The sequence below is a fragment of the Aythya fuligula genome, chromosome 2, assembly GCF_009819795.1.
Source record: "Aythya fuligula isolate bAytFul2 chromosome 2, bAytFul2.pri, whole genome shotgun sequence".
NCBI classification, from domain to species: Eukaryota; Metazoa; Chordata; class Aves; order Anseriformes; family Anatidae; genus Aythya; species Aythya fuligula.
In genome coordinates this window covers 36,974,905-36,986,744 of record NC_045560.1, presented here as the reverse complement: position 1 = coordinate 36,986,744, position 11,840 = coordinate 36,974,905, and the positions used below count along the sequence as shown (strand labels likewise).

At 43.6% G+C, this 11,840-nt stretch overlaps 1 protein-coding gene across 1 annotated transcript; it reads left to right on the top strand.

Annotated features, from left to right (window-relative positions):
- Positions 1-219: 219 nt before the first annotated feature.
- FKBP14 (FKBP prolyl isomerase 14) lies at positions 220-9,708 on the top strand. Its single transcript, XM_032180677.1, has 4 exons — positions 220-419; positions 2,929-3,080; positions 4,583-4,710; positions 5,554-9,708. The coding sequence occupies exons 1-4, from the start codon at positions 220-222 to the stop codon at positions 5,710-5,712; spliced, it is 639 nt and encodes a 212-aa protein (XP_032036568.1). The 3' UTR covers positions 5,713-9,708.
- Positions 9,709-11,840: the final 2,132 nt, after the last annotated feature.

Sequence of the window (11,840 nt, the reverse complement as noted above, 5' to 3'; positions counted from 1 at the left end):
ATTGGACAAACCGCGCGACAGACGGGGAGCTCCCCCAATGGGCGACTGCGCTTGCTTGCCCTCACCAATCAGAAGGCGTGCCCCGCCCACCCCGGCACAGCGCGAAGCCGGGGGGCTGCCAGTCCCAGGCCCGCTGCCACGTCTGCGGGCCGGGCTGCGGGTAACGGCTCCTAACGGCCCTAACGGCCCCGGGGCGCTGAGGGGGGCGGCGGGGCGGCCATGGCGGCCGTGCTGCGGGCCGTGCTGCTGGGCGCCGCCGTGCTGCGCTGCGCCGCCGCCGCGCTCATCCCCGCGGCCGAGGTGGAGGTGGAGGTGCTGCAGAAGCCGTTCCTGTGCCGGCGGCGCAGCAAGTGGGGGGACCTGCTGCTGGTGCACTACGAGGGCTTCCTGCAGAGCGACGGCGCCATGTTCCACTCCACGTAAGGCTGCGCGGGGCCCCGGGCTCTGTCCGTGTGTCTGTGGTTGTCCGGGGGTGTGTGCGGGTGTTTATTCCTCGCTGGGTTAAAAGGCAGCTGCTCGGGAAGGTCTGGCTTGGAAAGGGGGGTGCCAGCTGTAAGGCTCCCCTCCTTTCCTTTCCGCAAATCAAAGTGCTAAAATAAATAATAAATAAATGTTGTGTGGGTTCTGCTTGCTGGTTGGGCGCTAGAAAGCAGCGTTGGATAGCGGCTGGTAAAAGGTGAGGGTGTTGGGCGTCCTCTTGGACCAACCAGGGGAACAAATTTTTGGTGTAAACCGACAAGTTTTGGTATAAAGCCATCTGCTGTGAACAAATCGCTCCTTAGTTTCTGAAGCAGACTTATAGGGGAGAAGTCTGCCTTTATTTAAAAAGAAACACAGCAACATCCCCCCAAAAATCACGTGGCAGACACTGCTGTCTTCTAGTTACTGAAATGCCCTAAATGACACATCTGGGTCCAGTCTTGTTCAACATCTTCATCGATGCTGAAGGAATCGTGTCTGCCCTCAGCAAGGACACCGATGACACAAAGCTGGGAGCAGTGGCTGACACGCCAAAAGGCTGTGCTGCCATTCAGCAAGACCTGGACAGGCTGGAGAGATGGGCAGGAAAAAATAAATGAGGTTTAATAAGAGCAAGTGTAGAGCCCTGCACCTGGGAAGGAACAACCTGAAGCATCAGTACAGGCTGGAGGGTGACCTGCTGGAGAGGAGCTCTGAGGAGAAGCACCTGGGGGTCCTGGTGGACGACAGGTTGGCCATGAGCCAGCACTGTGCCCTTGTGGCCAAGAAGGCCAACGGGATCCTGGTGTGTACTAAAAGGAGTGTGGCCAGCAGGTCCAGGGAGGTTATCCTCCCACTCCACTCTGCCCTTGTCAGGCCTCACCTGGAGTAGTGTGTCCAGTTCTGGGCTCCCCGGTACAAGAAAGACAGGGATCTCCTGGAGAGAGTCCAGTGGAGGGCCACAAAGATGATACGGGGCCTGGAGCATCTTGCCTATGAAGAAAGGCTGAGAGACCTGGGTCTGTTCAGCCTGGAGAAAAGACTGAGAAGGGATCTCAACAATGTGTATAAATACCTGAGGTGTGGGAGACAGAGGGATTTGGCCAACATCTTTTCAGTGGTTTGTGGGGACAGGACAAGGGGAAATGGCCACGAGATGGAGCACAGGCAGTTCCGCACCAACACGTGAAAGAACTTCACAGTGAGGGTGACAGAGCACTGGGACAGGCTGCCCAGGGAGGTTGTGGAGTCTCCTTCTCTGGAGATATTCAAGGCCCGTCTGGATGCCTACGTGGGCAGCCTGCTCTAGGGAACCTGCTTTGGCAGGGGGGTTGGACCCAGTGATTTCTGGATCATCAGGTCCCTTCCAACCCCTACAATCCTGTGATTCTGGGACATTCCTCACCTGCCCCAGAGCGGAAAAATCCACAGAGCAGCAGTGATGTAAGTAGGAGGAAGAGCCAGGAACTGGGGGAGCCTGCTGAGAGCCTTCGAAGACTTGCTAATGTTGCCTTTCCTGTAAAACAACGGAGTGTCAATAGTGGGATGTGGGGAAAAGAACAAGTACCTGCAGGCTATGTCTGAAATCTGCTGTTGTGGAACCCATTTAAATAAAAAATGTTTTGCATGTTCACAGATGTAAACTAAAATCTCACTAATTTTCTCTTGTAGTTTACCTGCCTCTCTAAACGGAGCTCTAGTGACACTTTAAGTTTTTGATGCTGACTAACTTCTGTAAGTGCTCGTATTTCTTGTTAAGCACCTTTCCTGCATGGCTGTCAGTTGAGCTTTTGACTGTAGTTAAAATTCTGTGACTTTCAATAGAGTGAAGGTAACCCTGGTGTTACCACCTGGTTAAACTGGAAAAGGGGATTGTCTGCCTATTTTAAACTTAAATGTTTTGCATGCACCTGTTCCTCTTTTTCTAAACTATCTGCTGTGTGGTTATTTTTTTTTTCCCCAATGGCTTTTTCAGAAGAGATGCGTCAGACTCCTCTAAGCATGCTATAAGATAGATTGTAATCGTGACCTAGCTGGTTTTTGATTTGCAGCTTACCAAAGATGTGCAATAGCCTCAAATATGTGTGTGTGTGTATATATGTATATATATTTATTTTTTATATTTATATATGTATTTTTTTTTTAAAGTAGAAATGCCTTTCTAGTCTGATCAGCTTCGAAGTGGAAATGGGTGATCAGGGAAGTGAAGGTGGGGATCCAGGTTGTTCAGCATTGTCAGAAGCACACCATGGACGTGCTCTTTTATTTCTTTCCAGTTCTTAAGAAACCTTGTCATGCCAGGCAGAACTTCTAAGAGCTTTAAAAGTCTGGGTATTTCATTTAAGAAATACCAAGATGCCAACTGAGATTCTTTTTTATTATATAGCTGTGCTGTGAACATCTTCCATCTGTTCCACGTGCCTTTTATGGAACTTGCTGTTTGAAGACTTTTATCCCATTCTTTTCCAGTCACAAGCATAACAATGGCCAGCCTATGTGGTTTACACTTGGCATAAGGGAGGCTATCAAAGGTTGGGACAAAGGCTTGAAGGACATGTGTGTGGGAGAGAAGCGGAAGCTAACTATTCCACCAGCCCTTGCTTATGGAAAAGAAGGGAAAGGTAAAACACCTGAAGTCCTTCCCTCGTTTTATTTATTTTTGTCTTTGTTGATTTACTCTTGGCCTAAGAGGTTAGCAAGCTTTCAAGCTTCTGTTAGTGTCGTGTTCAGTGGTGCTCAGCTTTATTTTATTTTTATTCCATCAAACTTGAAGTGCTTACTTAGGTATCACCTTGGCTGTTGCATCTGTGTTTGTGTTAATGCTTCCTGAATGTGCATGTGCAAGCCTCGTTCTTGTTTGTGGGTTTCTTTTGAACCCAGAAGAACTCCCAGTGCTGCTACCTATCTTCTTGTGTTCTCAGCTGATATGGTGAAAACTCGCTGTTTATTTCTCCAGAAAGGGATGCTTTATTCTTTCCCTCCTCCAGACACTTTTAGTCATGCCTGTTACCCGAAATGAGATATGCAGGAACACTGGCAGCCATGCTGACATCTACTGAAAATGTACTGAATGCTGCATGGACAGAAAAAAACATTGCTTGTAATGTTTTCTGCCAGTAGTACACAGGCTGAGAGTATTGAGGATATTTTTTCCTTTCCAACATTTCCAGACCCATCTTTTAATGGGCAGGTCAGGTCTGGAATCTACAGTTAAATGAGTGTCAGTTTGAATGAAGCAGGAATGTTACTTTTACTGCTTTATGCGGGGCACTACTGTAAATTTTTCCACAAAAAGCCACTAAACGCTGCAGAGCTCACCTAGTAATTACAGCCATACTTGCCTTGACTAAAATGCACAACACTACAAGCCTTCAAAGACTTCTAAGCCTCACCTATGGCTTTAATGCAAGAAGGCTGAATGAGTAAACACTGCTAGCTGCTGTAAGGAATGCTGTATTTTAGGAAAAAATGAAGTATTTGAACATAATTACGTTGCTATTTTCAAACGATGACAGAAATACTCCATTTTCTTCATGCTTTGCTCTGAACACACATGAATTCACTAGCCTCCCACCTGGTGCCTTGCCTGCCGTCTGCCCCGAGTGATGAGTCAGATGCCTTGTGCTGTAATGCTCAGAAAAAATTACCTGAGTTCAAACCCTGTGCAAGCCACTGTGGTCTGCAGTTCCAGAAGTTTCTGCACATTTATTCATCCCAGAAATCTCTAATCTTGTTTGGCGCTGCAGCTCAGGCTATGTTTAACACCACATCTTCAAAATAGGATTAGTTTTCTCCCTGTCATCTCAGGTTATGTGGGTATTGTTGGGGTGCTTCCATCCAATATAGGAATACAGAGAGCTTAAATAGGACCAAACGTGAGAGAAGCCAAAGTCATGTGCATTTAAAGTTGCATGTGCACTGCAGGGGCTGCTCAAGGTCTGGGCTACAGTCTGAAATATTTGCACTTCTCATTGTCAGTGGTGCTTATCCAGTTTAGTTCAAAATGCAGGATGCTTGAGAAGTGGTGGGACTAGCAGAATGTTTCTCTGAGACATATGGCTTCTGTGTGGCACAGAATGTGTAATTGTTTTTAACTTTTCTGTATGTTTACCATTCTGGGCAGGAAAAATTCCACCTGAGAGCACGCTGATATTCAACGTCGACCTTCTAGAAATTAGGAATGGACCAAGATCTCATGAGTCATTCCAAGAGATGGATCTTAATGATGATTGGAAACTGTCCAAGCAAGAGGTGAGTGGGTTACTCTTCTTGTGAGGAAACCCATTGGGAGGAAACCTAATGGGATGATGTAGAGGTAAAGGAAAAGACAAACTTTGGCTTATAAGCTTAACTTTTAATAAAACTAAGGTGAAGATGCACGGCTATGCTGCGCCATGCTGAGCCTTGGATCCCAGCTGAACTGGTGGATCGAGGGATTTAAAAGGGATGCATTAGGATTAATATTCGGATAGAAGGCTTTGCAGTGTAGAACACCTGGGCTCTCAATAGTTAAACCTTAAACTCGGTAAAAATCATCTGATATTGTTAAAAACATTGCTCACCATTAGTAACTAGTGTGGTGTAAATAACTGTTCTAGCAGTCTTGTTAAAAGCTGCCTCAAACCTATTTGTCCTTCAAAGCTTTGAGATCTACAGAAATAAGTCCTTATTAATGTAGTTCCCATTAGAGCAGCAGATGCCAAGTTTGTGGACGGATTTCTGTATCTATTTGGGGTGGCTGTTTACACCTGATGGTTTTTCAACGTGCTAAGATGTGAAAAAGCTGTTTTGGTCTTTGACCAATTGATACCTAATACTTCATTGAATATACAACAGATGACAGGCTTTCTTGGCACACTTTTCAGTCAGATACCGTAAAGCTATGGCAACTGCTTTGCTAGTTTTATTTTCTCTGAGAGTCTTTCATCACTGAACTTGGCTGCAGAATCAGTCAGACAAGTACTGTTCTGTCAGTGGCATAGGAAGGAAGGTATCTGTTAATAGTTTAATGCTACCATCCCAAACATAATGGCCCTCCAGTACTTAATTTTCTCGTAAGCCTAAAAACTTTAACTCTCACCCTTTACCTTACAGGTGAAAATTTACTTGAAGAAAGAATTTGAAAAACACGGAGCAGTGGTAAATGACACACAGCACGATGCTTTGGTTGAAGACATATTTGATAAAGAGGATGAAGACAGCGATGGGTTTATATCTGCAAGGGAATTCACGTACAAGCACGATGAGCTCTAGACAAGGGTGACACAATTTTTTTGACACAAATGGCAGTGACTTAGACTGTCTGGTTCTCTTGTCATCTTGATTCTGTGTTTTGGAATTGACAGCTGCTGTCGGCAAAAAAGAACAACCCAACACTATGTATCAGAAGATAATTTCTGTTGTTTATGTAAAAATGATTTAAACTATTTGTAAGTATGAAAATGTACTTTTGTGCAGCAAAGATTTGCACATTCCATGTTTTTTAAATTTTGTATTAACTTATTTTTTAGAAATGAAACCAGGTTTCCACTTTGCAAACACTTTGAAAATCAAAATCCGGTTCAGTGCCTTTCTGTGATTTGTTTGTGCGTTGAGATCACTTTCAGTGACTTTTATGTCCGAATTCTGGTCTGTGGCTTAAGGTTAATTACTTTTAACCTTCCTTCTTGTGTGTCAGTGCTTGAAAAGCAGTATGCTGATCTTGCTTTTTTCTGCAGCTTTGGAAAAGCTATACTTGAAAGCATCAACATCTCCTAACACAGCTGAGAAACTGATACAAAGCTGAATGAGAGGAATGTCTGTCCTGTGCTGCTTCTGCTTTTCTCAAGGGAGAGTGTTATCAATTGTGTCAATAATTGCCTGTTTTTTTCATTCTGTGAACAAAGTAGGAGTTAAATGTCACTTTTTTTTTTTTTCATGTTTAGTATCAGGAACATTCTAGGAAATAACTGCAGTTTGGAAAACAGCAAGTTATGCTGCACTATAGGGATGGTGTCATTTACATACCTACATAAACACATTGTTTTTGAAACTCAGTGCTTGTGTTCACAAAGAAAAATAATCCTTGTCCTCAAGTTTTGAGGGAGATCTAAAACAAAGTGTTGCAAAGCTGAAGCTTTTCCCCATTTTCAGAAGAGAAAGAGCGTGCTAAATGGAGGCTTGGTATGTCCTGAAGAAAGCTGCATTGCTTACCTGCTTTGCTACTGCCTGAATTGCAGAACTTGTCTCATCCTTACACCTTTGCTGTATTTTCACAAGTTAAGCACAGAAATTATTTGAATTTTAAGTAATAAAGTGAAGTTTTGAGGCATGAGGTAAATACTACAGTGCTGCATCTTCATATGAGTAGAGGCAATGAGGATTTTAACTCCATCTCGTGTTTGAACCCTCTCTGGAGAGAAAGAAGCTTAGCCATCATCCATGGGCTCCTAAATGAGAGGCTGAGGTATTTCTTGGAAGGAATTAAATTGTATTCCGACACCTCTAATAGGGGTTTCTGGACACGGTACTTTGAAAAAAAATAAAAATAAAAAATGCCCAAGGCTAAAGAGGGACAAAGGCAAATCCAGTTATATAAAATCAGTGCTGATGGATTGTGCTAATCCCTAACTAGTGCCAAGTGGGGCTTTGCCTTCCAGGTTCTCTATACAGTAAATGAGCCAGTTGTTCTCCCTGCCACCTAGTGTTGAAAGTAAGCATTAGAAGACTGCTTTATTAGACTTGAGCTGGACATTAAGGATTGCTGTAAACAGTGATTGATTTTCTGGGGAAAAAAAGTATAAGTGAAGCTATGCAAGGCTGAAATCTGTGTTCTTCCAGCATCTGGTATTTTGTGGCCAATGACCTATGTGATGTGGAGTTGTGGTCACATATTTTGTTTTCAAGAACTCAATCATGCTATCTAGTCTGAAACCCGCTTATACTTTCTCTCCCACAGCGTTCTATGGCAGTGAGTTTTACAGTAGAACGATGTAGGATTCCCTTTGTTTTTATGCTCGTTGCTTGTCCTGGTTCTTGTGAGGAAATAATGAATAAGCATTTATATCATCTTACCAGTCATAATTTTGCATATAACTTTTTTTTCTTTTTTTCTTTTTTCCTCATCACTGGAAAATTCAGCTTGCCTAACATTGTTTGTGAGCTGGGTGTCTTGATTTCTTCTAAAGTCACTAGAGCACTAGGCACTTGGCAGCAACTCATCACATTTATATTGTTGGTGTGGGTCAGGATAGATGCCTCATCGAGCAGAGGTACCTGTCTTTCTCCATTAACTACGTGGGGAGCCTAGACAATTCCTGCAACTGAGGCCAAGGATGGCAAATGGGATATGAAGGTGGCCCTTAAGGCAGCCTTGCTTAGGATGCAGGAGCCAGCTGGTAACAACCAACCAAATAGGAAATGCTGTGTGTGCTCTGCTGGGGAGAGCAGAACTGAGACTTGGGTTGGGTCTGTAATGTTTAGCATATTCTCTGAACACCTGTCTGGGAAATTAAAACATAAAAACATGAGATAAAACTTGCCCCTGATCACCAGACAAATATTTAAACCTTTTAAATGGATGCTAGTGTGCCTCTTCAGTGAGGACCAAGTGTTTCCTTGGTATTAAATGCAAGTTGGGAGGCAGAGAATACTGTGAAATGTACATATGCATTATCTTAGATTTTTAAAGTATTTCATAAAAATGGCTTCCAGTAAACGTGTACCATAGGCAGTTTGTACCAGCAGACTATTAAAGCTGCAAGACTGAAATGCTCTCTCTGTTTGGTGCGTTATGTGTTGATTCATGGCAGACTGGATGGGGTTTGTTCTTACTGCTTTTCGTGGTGGCTGTGGTACATTTTCTGAAATTGAGCTAAAAACACTTTCAAAACTGCAGAATCAGCAGCAGATTTGAGAAGCCACTGCAACTTCATTACCATTTGCTATCATTCAAGTCCTTCTGTGAAGATGATGGGTTTTTTAGGTAGAAATATCGCTGCTTGTCTTACTCTCAGCTGCGTCTGCTTGTTAATCCACAGGGCATATTGCTGCAGTACCAGCAGGAGCCAGCTAGCTACCTGCAGGAGAGCAGAGGCAGGCAGCTGCCTGCCCTATGAGGGAGGAGGAATATTGGAGCTTCAGGGGCACTCAACAACGTTTAGACTGGCTGGTTTCTGAAATGCAAGGTATATTTCCATGAGGAAACAAACCCTCAGTGCTTGTCTCTAAGATGCAGCACTTGAAGAAGTGGAGATGGCTCAAAACAGCATTGTGAGCACGTACTGGATTGTTCCTCCTCCTGAAGTTTATAGTTTATAGCCTCCTTCACACATTTCTTGTTTTATGGTTACCTAGGAAAATACACACTGATGATTTTTAGAACGGCAGCCTGTCATTCAGAGCTACTACCTAGCAATTACAGGAGTTAGTGCCTTCTGTAGGTACAGAAGCAGCCTTCAGAGCTCATTTTATTTGAAAATCCTCGCAGTGCAGTGACACGAGAAGGCTTTTGGCAAAGCTTCAGGAACAGTGTTTACAGTTTGAGATGTTTTCTGAAGCTTTCTTCTTTGAGATCAACTGACAAGGCAAACAGTGCTGAAGCTATAGGAATTGCTTTATTCGGTTTTAACTCTGCTTTTCAGCACCTTGTGTCCTTATGCTGTCAGCAACATTCCCAGTATCGAGGTGTTCTGGTTTGTAACGAGGTCATAAAATTGCAGCGTTAAGTACACACTGAACAAACTGCTATCATAGCTTCTCGGCCATGACACTTAGAACTGAAATGATCCATGGCATGTTTTTCAAAGCAAAAATAGATGGTACAGGTCAGCCTTTAAATTACAAGTGTTTTTGTCATACATGCTTCCCCAAACCACAAAATCCCTGCCATTAGATAGGAGGATGTCTAATCCTCCAGAAATCCCGGCTTTGGGTGGCAGGCGAGTATCAGCAGGATGGAGAGAGCTCACTGCTTTGGGACGTTTCTGGGGAAAGCAGCAGAATTAGGGTAAGTGTGCTAAAAGATGGTGGAAGCATGCAGAACGATGTGAGAAATGCAGAAGGTTTTCTTGCCTCAGTCCTTTTGGCATCTGCTTCCTTGGCAGAAAGAACACTGGCAGCCACTGGTGCAGGTACTGCAAATTATAAGGCTCGTTCCTGATCTGGCTTTGGTTAGAAATCACTGCTTCAGACAATTTCTGTGTGGATTCTACTGTTACAACTAAGCTAAATTCACATTTCCAAGGACCATTAAAGAATACTCAGAACAGTTATGCTGAGTTTGATGTCTTCTTAAAAATACAGCAGCCTCATCACAGAGCTTTTGCAAAAAACAAAGCAATCAACCCCCCAAAACAAACAAACAAACAAAAAACCAGCCCTGAATCCTTAATCCTTAACACTGAATCATTTTTGGTAACAGGAAATAAACACGCAACAACCAGAACCTGCTTAGTTTTGTGTAATCCTGGATAATTTTAGCCTCTCCTGAAAGTTAATCATAATGCTTACATTCTGCGTCCTAGTTTTCTTCTGGCTTGTAGCAAAAACAACTGTGACAAAATAATGATCTTCTTTTAGCTGTCCTGCTTCTGTTTTTTATGTTTCTGCTTGATTATGCCAACAGTTTAACTCCAGAAATGTAACTGAGAAGCTCGGTAGGAAGCTCTGTATCTCTTACAGGGACCAGAACCTTCACCGTCAGCTTTCCCAACCTGCAGGGGATTCAGATGGGAGTTGCCTCTGGCATCACATTTTTTCCTTCCAGGAGTTTGAGCTCCAGAAGCAGGCTCGCTTAGCTTTCCCCCAGTTGGAAGCCTTGTGGTATTTCTGCTACCTTGATGGATATAAAAAAAAATGTAGGAGGTTGGTTTAGCTGAGAAATTTGCTGCTCAGAGGTACGATCATTCGAAGCTTAAGCATGTCAGGTAAACAATTTTGTGCAAGGCTTCTGAATGCCGTGGCTCTGAAGGCTTACTTTTAAGACTTTCTGGCTTGCTATTTACTAAATGAAATCCCTTTCAAAATGTTATTAGGAACACCTTATGGATGTGAGAGCAAATTTTAGTTTGTGTTCTGTGTATTCCTTAGCTCTCTCTGTCTCATTTCCCACAAAGGGGCTACAAGGGCTGGACCGAGCCATCAGTGGCAGCAGGGGAAAATCATGTTGTGGAGCTTTCACTATCTTTGTGCACTGCTGGCAGGATTTTATGTGTGTTGAGCACAGGTTTGTCCTGTTTGTCCTGCTTTTTTTTTTTTCCCCTTATAAAATAGTAAGCATAAAAATAAAATATAAAATAGTAATATTTCAGCAGCTCTGCCTGCTGAAATCTGGTGTATCGAGCTCTTCAAAGCTTCCCAAATCCCAGTTAGGCGTTCCTCTAATTTAAAAATTCTGAGGTGGATGCTAACTACCACTAAGAGCTGCTCTTTGTATTAGACGCAACGCTTCTAATTTCTAGTTTGTTGTGACCTGCTTAAGGAGATTAAATGACGCAGGATAATTGATTCCTCATCTGAGAGTCTGACTGAAAGCATTAAATCAGTCTTGTCCTCTTGCATTTTATTGCCACTGAAATTTCTTTAAAGCAGCCGATGCTTTCTCTTCTGCTTCTTTCCCTGACTAATAAACGAGGTAATCCCCGTTTCTTTTGCATGTTTAGCCTGCCAGCTCTCTGGAAGTAAATAGCACGGCTTAGCTCTGGTCTCTAATCTGTTGGGATATGTTTTTAGAGAACAGATTTTCATCCCATAAATGCAAAGTAAGATGTTATTAATGACTCTGTGTCCACCTCCTGCTGTAGCTGACCTGGGCTCACCGTGGCACCCTCTTACAGCCCCAAGGGCTGTGCAAAAACAACCCTAACCTTGCACCTTGCTTTTTGAGCAGGCAGCTGTGGGAGAGCAGCACAGAGATGTGTCGATTTCTCTGGACAACCAGAGTGCCATCAGCCAGGGCCCTGCTGTCACACCACTGCCCCTGGGTGAAGCTAAGCATGGGCTTGGGAAAAACACCAGGGGTCCTTGCAATGGGGAGAAATGGGAGAGAAGTTAAAGGCAGGGGAACTCTGCACCATCCCATGTTTCTTGGCTGATAGCCACAGCCAGTGCAAGGAAGTTTAAAAACTCCTGGGTAATCCATTAATGACGTTTCTTCATTAAAACAAGCATGTAAAAAATAGCATGTGAAATGTTGCTTATGTGTAAGCTTTGTTTTGTTTTTCCCCTCTCTCCTGTTACCTACCATTTTCTAGTCACACGCTGTGGGCCAGGCGTGTGTAATAACTGGGAGCTCTTTCCTCAGAAAGAAACGCTCAGTCACGGATATTTTTAAACTATGTTTTTCCCATCCTTTTGCAAGTGCTGCAACCAAATGAATGTCTTTGGTTTCCTTTGGTCTCACT